Here is a 13,777-nt window from a genome sequence, read left to right on the forward strand (position 1 = left end):
ACACACACACACACACTACTGCACTTAGTACCGACATGCAAAACAGAGTCCTGAAATATTCAGTATTTGGTCATGAATATTTATTAGCCGTTATCCTGGAGCTTCCGGTGTGTTCTGGAAATCAAGCATTTATCTAGAAAACATCACCATGTCAACATTTTCACTCAATGCAGATAAAACTAAACAGTACACTTAAAAAAAAAAAAAATCTCATTTTCTTTAAATGTTTATTTTTTTCTTCATCATTTAATTATTCAAATGTTTTGATGTACTGATGTAATTACATTTAATGTACTGATTGATCTAAAACTCTGACGCATTTTTAATGATTTTTTTTTTTTGTATAAAATGTGCTCAGAAAAATCAGACCGATTCCTCGTCCCGCTCTCACACTCTCCCCGATCTAGGGCTCGAATTTAAGGCTCGTTCCAGCCAGTGCAATAAAACTCTTCAGTGACGCTCAGGACCATGAGGTGACATTAACAGTCATTTACACGCCTCCCGTCTCCTCCTTTATCCTGGAGGCTCTCACACCGGCATTCAGCTACATTTAAAGACAATAATCTGATCATCTCTGTGTCTGAGACTGAGAGATCAGACCCCTCTCCGGCTGGAAGGTCGTTATCAGGAGACACACGGCTCGCTCGCCCGCTGCAAAGTGCCTATTGATCGTGGTGTTAAAGTGCTAGTGTGAGGTTTTCAGAACAATGATTCAGCAAATCGTGTGTGTGTGTGTGTGTGTGTGTGTGTGTGTGTGTGTGTGTGTGTGTGTAAATTGTACAGAGACCTCACAAAAAGAAAAAGCTTCTTCGTCTTCAGAGCTGTTTCCAAAGTGACAAATATTTGCATAGTGTGTGCATAAATCTCTTCACCAGGTTTAAGGAAGTGTGATCGATTTTTTTAAAACAGGTAAAATTTGACACGACAACCAAGATGTAAATATTTATAATAAGATAGTGGTGTAACGTGTGTGTGTGTGTGTGTGTGTGTGTGTGTACCTGTCGTTCGTGTGCAGCCCCGTGTCCCACGTCCCGTACTGACTGTCCGTCTCCTGCACCAGCGTGTCTGTGTCCTTACACTCGTCCTGTCCATGTAAACTCTGCTTGAGCTGCTCCTGAGAGAGACGAAAAGACATCACTGATTCTGAGGGACACGACTGTTCCTGCACTACAGACACGGGTACAGACACGGGTACAGACACGGGTACAGACATGTAAAGGCAGATTACAGACACTGATCAGCAGCGACACACTGAAATAAAAAAACAGACAAACACAAACACTGGAACAAATATCTCTGATGTCACTGTGAGTGTGGACCACTTCAACTTTTCAGTCCAGCTAATTACAAAACTCCAACATCATGAAAAACCCTCTAGTCATAATCACTTAAACCCTGCAACCCTAAACAATTTAACTTAAGAAATCCCAAACCCCGTCAACCCCCAAACACCCCAAACCCCGTCAACCCCCAAACACCGCAAACCCAGTCAACCCCCAAACACCGCAAACCCAGTCAACCCCCAAACACCGCAAACCCCGTCAACCCCCAAACACCGCAAACCCCGTCAACCCCCAAACACCGCAAACCCAGTCAACCCCCAAACACCGCAAACCCAGTCAACCCCCAAACACCGCAAACCCAGTCAACCCCCAAACACCGCAAACCCCGTCAACCCCCAAACACCGCAAACCCCGTCAACCCCCAAACACCGCAAACCCAGTCAACCCCCAAACACCGCAAACCCAGTCAACCCCCAAACACCGCAAACCCAGTCAACCCCCAAACACCGCAAACCCAGTCAACCCCCAAACACCGCAAACCCAGTCAACCCCCAAACACCGCAAACCCAGTCAACCCCCAAACACCGCAAACCCTGTCAACCCCCAAACACCGCAAACCCAGTCAACCCCCAAACACCGCAAACCCCCAGACCTATAAACCCCTAGACCTGTAAACTCTAACTTAAACCCTCAAACCCATAAAACCCCAAACCTGTGAATTACCAAACATCATAATCTCTTAAACCCCATAAAATTACACACCATAAACCCCAAAATCGTGAACCATCAAACCCAGTAAACTACCAAAGCCCCATAAAATACCAATCCTGTGAACTCCCAAACTCCAAAAACTCCCCACCACACAAACACTTTAACCTGTAAATCTTTAAAACTTGTAAACTCCAAAACTCTAATCTACCAAACCCACGAACTCCACAAACCCACAAACTGCTTTAAAAAGCCGAAACTCTGCAAAACTTTAAACCAATAATCTCCTGAAGCCTGTAAACATCAGAATCCCTCAAACTCCTAAACCCTTAAACTCCCAAACCCTTATAAACTCCCAAACCCTTATAAACTCCCAAACCCTTATAAACTCCTAAACCCTTATAAACTCCTAAACCCTTATAAACTCCCAAACCCTTATAAACTCCTAAACCCTTATAAACTCCTAAACCCTTATAAACTCCCAAACCCTTATAAACTCCTAAACCCTTATAAACTCCTAAACCCTTATAAACTCCTAAACCTGTGAACTTTAAACCCCCACAAACTCCTGACCCCTTAAACCTGAACAGGTCGTCAAGAACCTGAGAACGAAAACCGTGACGTGTGTTTAATTACCAAAAGGAATAATTCAGTACCGAAACACCGGAATGCTGAAGGGGTTGTTTATGTGTCTGTCTGTCTGTGTCGGGTAAAGACCTTCATTGTTCCCAGACAGGAACTCGTTTCAGAGGAGTAAAAAGTGAAAATGAACGTGTACAGAGTGAGACAGTGGTGTGAGATGCAATGCGTCGCGTCTCGGCCACAGAACAGGAAGAGAAGAGAAAAAGAGGAAGACGTCTCAAACGGTAAATCGACACCGGTATCGATGGACTGAACACAATCAACATGCCTGTTTGTGTGTGTGTGTGTGTGTGTGTTCTAAAGCAGAGAGAAAACAGGAAGTAGCCCCTGAGCTCATCACACGCTTGTGTTGGAATTAATGAAAACTAATCATTTGTAGCGATCCACAAACCCGAGTGTGAAGCGGCGGGTCAGTGATTCGGACGAGTCGTACAGAACAGAGTCACTAAACCCATCACACAGATCATGAAGAGAACGGTCAGCTTTGTTTTGCTGCTCACAGACATGTACCATGTTGTTTTCTATCAATTATTTTACACACACAGTTTTATTACAATTCAACCCCCGACTCAATCCCCTCCCCCAACTCAAACATCTGATTCAACCCCCCGACTCAATCCCCTCCCCCAATTCAAACATCTGATTCAACCCCCCGACTCAATCCCCTCCCCCAACTCAACCCCCCGACTCAATCCCCTCCCTAACTCAAACCCCGACTCAATCCCCTCCCCCAACTCAACCCCCAGACTCAATCCCCTCCCCCAACTCAAACATCTGATTCAACCCCTGACTCAATCCCCTCCCACAACTCAACCCACAACTCAAACATATGATTCAAACCCCCTGACTCAACCCTGCAACTCACAACTCAAACCCCTGACTCAAACACAGAATTCAACCCCCCGACTCAATCTCCTCCCCCAACTCAATCCCCTCCCCTAAATCAAATATCTGATTCAAACCCCCTGACTCAATTCCCTCCCCCAACTCAAACCCCGACTCAATCCTCCCCAACTCAATCCCCTCCCCCAGTCAAACATCTGATTCAAACCCCCCGACTCAATCCCCTCCCCCAACTCAATCCTCCCCAACTCAATCATCTGATTCAACCCCCCGACTCAATCCCCTCCCCCAACTCAACTCCCCTGACTCAATCCTCCCCAACTCAATCATCTGATTCAACCCCCCGACTCAATCCCCTCCCCCAACTCAAACATCTGATTCAAACCCCCTTGACTCAACCCTGCAACTCACAACTCAAATTCCAGACTGAACCCTACAACTGAAACTCACCACTCAAGCCCTCAACTCAAACATACGATTCAAACCCTGACTCAACCCCTCCCCCTGACTCAAACACAGAATTCAACCCCCCTGACTCAACCCTCCAAATGAAACTCTACTCAGTCGTATGATTTGTCACTTGAAATTCTAACAGAAACACGACTCCGGTGTTGAGAAGTAAATAAGGAATTATTTTACTGATTTAACTCGAGGAACATTTTGATGTAAACAGGAACCGGTGCGAGTTTTGTTCCGTCTGTTTGGAGTTTATTAAAACACCTGGAACGGAGACATTTGGACTGCTGGAGGGGACACGGTTTCTAAAACTGATGAAAAAGATAATCCAATCTACAGCTCGCATTATAGAGAGGAAAACTGTATATAACAGCTGTAAGAAACCGCGTGAGTCTGCAGTGCATTGTGGGTAAAACAGCGCCTCAGGCAGAACAGCAGCGTGTGAACATTCAGAGATGAGCTACAGCAGTGTGTTTCTGCATTCCAGCGAAACAACAAACAACCAAAGGGCTGGAACGGGTTTAATGACACACTCAGTCCTGCGTGTGTGTGTGTGTGTGTGTGTGTGTGTGTGTGTGTGTGTGTGTGTGTGTGTGTCCAAGAGGATGACAAAACAGCAATGAGACGAGTTCATAGAACCACAACCCTGTGTGTGTGTGTGTGTGTGTGTGTGTGTGTGTGTGTGTGTGTGTGTGTGTGTGTGTGTGAGAGCACCAATGTGCGTTCAGCCGTGTGTGTTTTAATGAGCGACAGATGGAACAGTGTTCCAACACACACACACGCGATGAGAGTTAAGATTAATGTGTATTAAGAGAGTATGATGATGTGTGTATCTAAAAACAAAAAAGGTAAGTTTATATCAAGAACAAGCTGTGTGTGTGTGTGTGTGTGTGTGTGTGTCCGACCAACTAACTACACAGGATGCCACACAGTGTGTCAGATGGTTTGACCGTTTTTGTTCTTTTTTTGTGGCCTTTTTCTCTTCCTCTCAGGAAAGACAAACAAATGGGGACACACACACACACACACGTGAAAATGCTTAACACACACACAAAGAGAAAGGCTCTCAGACCATGAAATTTGCATTGACTGCCACCACATAGATGTTAGCGCTAGTCAAACAAACCCTGCACTCAAACACGAGCTCATGTCCAGTGCACTCACGAGCGAAAAACAAAACAATCCAGCTGTTCGGTGTGAAGTCAGTGATCGTGGAAATGAGACAAAACCATCAGAAGCGTTAACCTTTCCCTCAGATATTATTACTACAACATTAGCATAAACGCCCCCCCCCCCAAAAAAAAACCATTCTCCTCCATCTCATGCCACAGCACTGCTCAATTCTGATTGGTCAGAACGCATTACTGAAAATATTAATGCGTCATTCTGATACATCACAGTTTCTATAGTAACAGGTCATTCACAGGGGTGTGTACAGCAAACAGTGAAGGTTACGATCCTTAAAAAGTAAGAAAAAGTTTATGCAACATTTACAGACGGAGTCTCCAACTTTCCAAAATCTTCAGGACAGAGTTGTTTACATTTTGTTTCTTGGTAACATGGAACATTAGCGTGTGACTCATGCTTGTTGTCATGGTTAGATTCTGACCAATCAGGAGCCACGATTTATAAAAAAAAAAAAAAAACACCCCCCCAACAAACAACACATGACCATCAGCCAATCAGAAACTAGTTCTTCTGGTTCTGGATGATGGAATAAAGTGTAAATGATGTATATATTTTAAGAATTAAAGAGGTGTGTTAAATACACCTCCTGAGGAAATTCAGCGCAAACGATAAAGCAAGCCGTTCTCTATTGTAGTGCGTTAACCAGCTTTTCAGGCATCTGATGTTTTTTTAGGCGTCAGGCCAGACGTTCAGACAGCAAGAGGCACTGAAGGAACGCGCACCTTCCCACACCTTGTTTCCACACTGCGGGGAGTGTGTGAGCTGCACTGACTGCATACCACACACACACATACACCAAAACAAACACACAAAGGGAGTGGCATTCCTGAGGAATCAGAGCTGTGATGCCTTGAAGGCTCATATCAGTGTTTGGGTGGAGACTGAACCCAACACGCAGCCGTGTTTTATTGAGATGCATCTGAAGTGCCGAGTGTGCAAACATCCATCAGGACGCAGCATGATGGCCTGGACTTGTTGATTTAACAACTACGTTCCCCCACAATGCCTTTGCTCCAACGCCTACCAGAGGAGCACGTTATCAGGTCGGTGAAACAAACCCCTGATCCATTTGTTCCTGCACCAGAGATGCACACCACCATTCCAGTGTTGCTGCTGTACTGGGAATAAACCACCACCCACATCATCTGGACTCGGGGAAGGATGGAGTTCATGAAGTCAGTAGGTAGAAAACAAACACGAGGCCAAGGGGGAAAATCTCAATGCCATGCTACCGCCACCATGTTTCACAGCGCATCAGGCTGAGAATCAAATCAGTGTTACGACAAATCTAACATGGGGGAAAAAAAAAAAAAAAAAGTGTTAAATTTTAGTCTAAACAGTCCAGACAACCTCAAGTCTCAAAACGGGGTTTCATAATTTCAAAATCTGATTACAAGATTTAACGCCGCTTTGTGAGATGCATAAGAACTGGAGTATTTATAACCAAAGTCATGTGACATCAAATTTCAGCAATGTTCAACTAATTATGTGACTTCTGACAGAATCAACTGTACACCACAACATCTGGGAAAGCTCAAGGACGGGAGGGGGTGAATATTTATGCAACAGCGCGTACGGGCACGTGCAGGTCGAGCGGTAAAGAGACGGTCTGTTAAACTCCAACAGCAGCTTTAGGGTCCAGATAAAAACACGCTCCGATACGAAGGAGGAACAAATAGCTGGAGTGAAGCTGCTTCTGCTGCACAACACAAGCTGGAATTATCCGGAACTGATCAGTCAAAGGTACAAACACAGACGCGCGGGGGGGGAGGGGGAGAGAGAGACGCGCGGGAGGGGAGGGGGAGAGAGAGACGCGCGGGGGGGAGGGGGAGAGAGAGACGCGCGGGGGGGGAGGGGGAGAGAGAGACGCGCGGGGGGGGGAGGGGGAGAGAGAGACGCGCGGGGGGGAGGGGGAGAGAGAGACGCGCGGGGGGGAGGGGGAGAGAGAGACGCGCGGGGGGGAGGGGGAGAGAGAGACGCGCGGGGGGGGAGGGGGAGAGAGAGACGCGCGGGGGGAGGGGGAGAGAGAGACGCGCGGGGGGGAGGGGGAGAGAGAGACGCGCGGGGGGGAGGGGGAGAGAGAGACGCGCGGGGGGGGAGGGGGAGAGAGAGACGCGCGGGGGGGAGGGGGAGAGAGAGACGCGCGGGGGGGAGGGAGAGAGAGACGGCCGCGCGGGGAGAGAGAGAGACGGCCGCGCGGGGAGAGAGAGAGACGGCCGCGCGGGGAGAGAGAGAGACGGCCGCGCGGGGAGAGAGAGAGACGGCCGCGCGGGGAGAGAGAGAGACGGCCGCGCGGGGAGAGAGAGAGACGGCCGCGCGGGGAGAGAGAGAGAGACGGCCGCGCGGGGAGAGAGAGAGAGACGGCCGCGCGGGGAGAGAGAGAGAGACGGCCGCGCGGGGAGAGAGAGAGAGACGGCCGCGCGGGGAGAGAGAGAGATACGGCCGCGCGGGGAGAGAGAGAGAGACGGCCGCGCGGGGAGAGAGAGAGAGACGGCCGCGCGGGGAGAGAGAGAGAGACGGACGCGCGGGGAGAGAGAGAGACGGACGCGCGGGGAGAGAGAGAGACGGACGCGCGGGGAGAGAGAGAGACGGACGCGCGGGGAGAGAGAGAGACGGACGCGCGGGGAGAGAGAGAGACGGACGTAGTGTTGCCACCTGTCCCGGTTTTTCCTGATTGTCCCGGATTTTCATGGTCTGTCCCGGAAAAAAAAAAAAAATCCGGGACACTGAATGTCCCGGTTTTTTGTACATAATGGGCAAAATGTGCATTTCAACTTGCGAGCCAGCTGAGAACCAGTTTGCTTTTCCGAACTCGCCGTGCTAAGCGGAGCCACGTCATTACGTCGCTGAATACGTCATTACGTCGCTGTATACGTCAGTTACGTCGCTGCGTTTGCATAAACCTTGGCGCGAATATCAAAGCAAAAACACGGAAGAAGCAGCAGCAGCAACAACAACAATAATAATAATAATGGATGACTTCGCGTTTGTACAGCTGCGGCTTCTCGTCACTTAAAAATGGCGATCTTTCGCGGTCTTGTTATTGTTGTTGGTCTTAACAACTCCGCCCCCCGCTGCCGTAAGCGGTTCTTTCCTCTGGCTCAGCAGAGAGTTGGTGCTAGCCTGGAACCGGTTTTTCTGGCCCCAGAGCCAGTTCTTTGTCAGTGGAAACAGAAAACCCGGTTCCAAACTAAGCACTGGCCCCGAACCAGCCCTGGAACTGATTTGGTGGAAAAGGGGCAATGGAGGATGCTTGGACTGATAAAAGAAACAGACTCTCTGTTGCAATGGTGAAGGCTGAGCTTCAAGTCAGGCTAAACTTTCAGTTGTCCTGTACTGAGTTCAAGACATTCATTGAAAATCAGCCAGGACTCACAGCAGCAGCAGCAAAGAAAAACACCAAATATAAATGGAAGATTAGGTAAGGTTTTGGTGAATTAAATGAAATCCAAATAGTCTTATCTGCCTACTCCTGTATGTACTCAGTTATATGTCCTCCTATGTATTTGTTTAGCCAAGAGCAGCAGAGGCACAGGCAAGCACAAGCAAAGTACACACCACACTCTAGCAATCAGGTAAGCTGTTTGACACTACACCTTACATTCTTACATTCAGGTATTCTTAGATACAATGGAAAATTAGATTATTTATTTTTATTCCACATAAGCAAACAAGGCGGCACGGTGGTGTAGTGGTTAGCGCTGTCGCCTCACAGCAAGAAGGTCCGGGGGGTTCGAGCCCCGTGGCCGGCGAGGGCCTTTCTGTGCGGAGTTTGCATGTTCTCCCCGTGTCCGCGTGGGTTTCCTCCGGGTGCTCCGGTTTCCCCCACAGTCCAAAGACATGCAGGTTAGGTTAACTGGTGACTAAATTGAGCGTAGGTGTGAATGTGAGTGTGAATGGTTGTCTGTGTCTATGTGTCAGCCCTGTGATGACCTGGCGACTTGTCCAGGGTGAACCCCGCCTTTCGCCCGTAGTCAGCTGGGATAGGCTCCAGCTTGCCTGCGACCCTGTAGAACAGGATAAAGCGGCTAGAGATAATGAGATGAGAATGAGATAAGCAAACAAACAACTTAATTATGTATTCCCCTTTTACCTGTGCCCACTACTGCCCCCAGGTGTCCACAACCAAAAACTGTTGGAAATAAACCAAAATAATGAAAACCTGCTATATTATGTAAAGCAATTAACTAAACAAATAACTAGCAAAAGCGTCATTTTTACTAATTAGAGCAATACAATTTCAGCGTAGAAGGGCAATTTTTGTTTTGGGTTAGATGTGTGAAGGGCGCCGTTGCTTACAAGCAAAAAGGTTGATTGGATGGTCGAAATGTCCAGGATTTTTGTCAGACACAGGTGGCAACCCTAGACGGACGCGCGGGGAGAGAGGGAGACACACACTCGCGGGGGAGGGAGAGAGACACACTCGCGGGGGAGGGAGAGAGACACACTCGCGGGGGAGGGAGAGAGACACACTCGCGGGGGAGGGAGAGAGACACACTCGCGGGGGAGGGAGAGAGACACACTCGCGGGGGAGGGAGAGAGACACACTCGCGGGGGAGGGAGAGAGACACACTCGCGGGGGAGGGAGAGAGACACACTCGCGGGGGAGGGAGAGAGACACACTCGCGGGGGAGGGAGAGAGACACACTCGCGGGGGAGGGAGAGAGACACACTCGCGGGGGAGGGAGAGAGACACACTCGCGGGGGAGGGAGAGAGACACACTCGCGGGGGAGGGAGAGAGACACACTCGCGGGGGAGGGAGAGAGACACACTCGCGGGGGAGGGAGAGAGACACACTCGCGGGGGAGGGAGAGAGACACACTCGCGGGGGAGGGAGAGAGACACACTCGCGGGGGAGGGAGAGAGACACACTCGCGGGGGAGGGAGAGAGACACACTCGCGGGGGAGGGAGAGAGACACACTCGCGGGGGAGGGAGAGAGACACACTCGCGGGGGAGGGAGAGAGACACACTCGCGGGGGAGGGAGAGAGACACACTCGCGGGGGAGGGAGAGAGACACACTCGCGGGGGAGGGAGAGAGACACACTCGCGGGGGAGGGAGAGAGACACACTCGCGGGGGAGGGAGAGAGACACACTCGCGGGGGAGGGAGAGAGACACACTCGCGGGGGAGGGAGAGAGACACACTCGCGGGGGAGGGAGAGAGACACACTCGCGGGGGAGGGAGAGAGACACACTCGCGGGGGAGGGAGAGAGACACTCTCGCGGGGGAGGGAGAGAGACACACTCGCGGGGGAGGGAGAGAGACACACTCGCGGGGGAGGGAGAGAGGACACTCTCGCGGGGGAGGGAGAGAGACACACTCGCGGGGGAGGGAGAGAGACACACTCGCGGGGGAGGGAGAGAGACACACTCGCGGGGGAGGGAGAGAGGACACACTCGCGGGGGAGGGAGAGAGACACACTCGCGGGGGAGGGAGAGAGACACACTCGCGGGGGAGGGAGACAGACACACTCGCGGGGGAGGGAGACAGACACACTCGCGGGGGAGGGAGACAGACACACTCGCGGGGGAGGGAGAGAGACACACTCGCGGGGGAGGGAGAGAGACACACTCGCGGGGGGGGAGGGAGACACACTCGCGGGGGGGGAGGGAGACACACTCGCGGGGGGGAGAGAGACACACTCGCGGGGGGGGAGAGAGACACACTCGCGGGGGAGGGAGAGAGACACACTCGCGGGGGAGGGAGAGAGACACACTCGCGGGGGAGGGAGAGAGACACACTCGCGGGGGAGGGAGAGAGACACACTCGCGGGGAGGGAGAGAGACACACTCGCGGGGGAGGGAGAGAGACACACTCGCGGGGGAGGGAGAGAGACACACTCGCGGGGGAGGGAGAGAGACACACTCGCGGGGGAGGGAGAGAGACACACTCGCGGGGGAGGGAGAGAGACACACTCGCGGGGGAGGGAGAGAGACACACTCGCGGGGGAGGGAGAGAGACACACTCGCGGGGGAGGGAGAGAGACACACTCGCGGGGGAGGGAGAGAGACACACTCGCGGGGGAGGGAGAGAGACACACTCGCGGGGGAGGGAGAGAGACACACTCGCGGGGGAGGGAGAGAGACACACTCGCGGGGGGAGGGAGAGAGACACACTCGCGGGGGAGGGAGAGAGACACACTCGCGGGGGAGGGAGACAGACACACTCGCGGGGGAGGGAGACAGACACACTCGCGGGGGACGGGAGAGGACACACTCGCGGGGGGGGAGAGAGACACACTCGCGGGGGGGGAGAGAGACACACTCGCGGGGGGGGAGAGAGACACACTCGCGGGGGGGGAGAGAGACACACTCGCGGGGGGGGGAGAGAGACACACTCGCGGGGGGGGAGAGAGACACACTCGCGGGGGGGGGAGAGAGACACACTCGCGGGGGGGAGAGAGACACACTCGCGGGGGGGGGAGAGAGACACACTCGCGGGGGAGGGGAGAGAGACACACTCGCGGGGGAGAGAGAGAGACACACTCGCGGGGGAGAGAGAGAGACACACTCGCGGGGGAGAGAGAGAGACACACTCGCGGGGAGAGAGAGAGACACACTCGCGGGGGAGAGAGAGAGACACACTCGCGGGGAGGAGAGAGACACACTCGCGGGGGGGGAGGGGAGAGAGACACACTCGCGGGGGAGGGAGAGAGACACACTCGCGGGGGAGGGAGAGAGACACACTCGCGGGGGAGGGAGAGAGACACACTCGCGGGGGAGGGAGAGAGACACACTCGCGGGGGGAGGGAGACAGACACACTCGCGGGGGAGGGAGACAGACACACTCGCGGGGGGGGAGGGAGACACACTCGCGGGGGGAGGAGAGACACACTCGCGGGGGGGGAGAGAGACACACTCGCGGGGGGGGGAGAGAGACACACTCGCGGGGGGGGGAGAGAGACACACTCGCGGGGGGGGAGAGACACACTCGCGGGGGGGGGAGAGAGACACACTCGCGGGGGGGGAGAAGAGAGACACACTCGCGGGGGGGGGGAGAGAGACACACTCGCGGGGGGGAGAGAGACACACTCGCGGGGGGAGAGAGAGAGACACACTCGCGGGGGAGGAGAGAGAGACACACTCGCGGGGAGAGAGAGAGACACTCGCGGGGGAGAGAGAGACACACTCGCGGGGGAGAGAGAGAGACACACTCGCGGGGGAGAGAGAGAGACACACTCGCGGGGGAGAGAGAGAGGACACACTCGCGGGGGAGAGAGAGAGACACACTCGCGGGGGAGAGAGAGAGACACACTCGCGGGGGAGAGAGAGAGACACACTCGCGGGGGAGAGAGAGAGACACACTCGCGGGGGAGAGAGAGAGACACACTCGCGGGGGAGAGGAGAGAGACACACTCGCGGGGGAGAGAGAGAGACACACTCGCGGGGGAGAGAGAGAGACACACTCGCGGGGGAGAGAGAGAGACACACTCGCGGGGGAGAGGAGAGAGACACACTCGCGGGGGAGAGAGAGAGACACACTCGCGGGGGAGAGAGAGAGACACACTCGCGGGGGGAGAGAGAGGAGACACACTCGCGGGGGGAGAGAGAGAGACACACTCGCGGGGGAGAGAGAGAGACACACTCGCGGGGGGAGAGAGAGACACACTCGCGGGGGAGAGAGAGAGACACACTCGCGGGGGAGAGAGAGAGAGCACACTCGCGGGGAGAGAGAGAGAGACACACTCGCGGGGGAGAGAGAGAGACACACTCGCGGGGGAGAGAGAGAGACACACTCGCGGGGGAGAGAGAGAGACACACTCGCGGGGGAGAGAGAGAGACACACTCGCGGGGGAGAGAGAGAGACACACTCGCGGGGGAGAGAGAGAGACACACTCGCGGGGGAGAGAGAGAGACACACTCGCGGGGGAGAGAGAGAGAGACACACTCGCGGGGGAGAGAGAGAGACACACTCGCGGGGGAGAGAGAGAGACACACTCGCGGGGGAGAGAGAGAGACACACTCGCGGGGGAGAGAGAGAGACACACTCGCGGGGGAGAGAGAGAGACACACTCGCGGGGGAGAGAGAGAGAGACACACTCGCGGGGAGAGAGAGAGAGACACACTCGCGGGGGAGAGAGAGAGAGACACTCGCGGGGGAGAGAGAGAGACACCTCGCGGGGGAGAGAGAGAGACACACTCGCGGGGGGAGGAGAGAGAGGACACACTCGCGGGGGGAGAGAGAGAGACACACTCGCGGGGGAGAGAGAGAGACACACTCGCGGGGGAGAGAGAGAGACGACACTCGCGGGGGGAGAGAGAGAGACACACTCGCGGGGGAGAGAGAGAGACACACTCGCGGGGGAGAGAGAGAGACACACTCGCGGGGGAGAGAGAGAGACACACTCGCGGGGGAGAGAGAGAGACAACACTCGCGGGGGAGAGAGAGAGACACACTCGCGGGAGGAGACCGGAGAGAGAGACACACTCGCGGGGGAGAGAGAGAGACGACACTCGCGGGGGAGAGAGAGAGACACACTCGCGGGGGAGAGAGAGAGACACACTCGCGGGGGAGAGAGAGAGAGACACACTCGCGGGGGAGGGAGAGAGAGACACTAGGCGGGGGAGGGAGAGAGAGACACTCGCGGGGGAGAGAGAGAGACACACATCGCGGGGGAGGGAGAGAGAGAGACACACTCGCGGGGGAGGGAGAG

General features: G+C 53.9%; 1 protein-coding gene across 2 annotated transcripts in view; it reads right to left on the reverse strand.

Annotated features, from left to right (window-relative positions):
- Positions 1–13,777, reverse strand: part of si:ch73-138n13.1 (uncharacterized) — an 80,697-nt gene that overhangs the window by 11,087 nt on the left and 55,833 nt on the right. For both annotated transcript variants that reach the window (XM_060931097.1, XM_060931098.1), the window contains exon 7: positions 999–1,114. In XM_060931097.1, the coding sequence (XP_060787080.1) occupies positions 999–1,114 (116 nt within the window). The remainder of the gene's footprint in view (positions 1–998; positions 1,115–13,777) is intronic.

The sequence above is a fragment of the Neoarius graeffei genome, chromosome 10 (assembly GCF_027579695.1).
Source record: "Neoarius graeffei isolate fNeoGra1 chromosome 10, fNeoGra1.pri, whole genome shotgun sequence".
Classification (NCBI taxonomy): domain Eukaryota; kingdom Metazoa; phylum Chordata; class Actinopteri; order Siluriformes; family Ariidae; genus Neoarius; species Neoarius graeffei.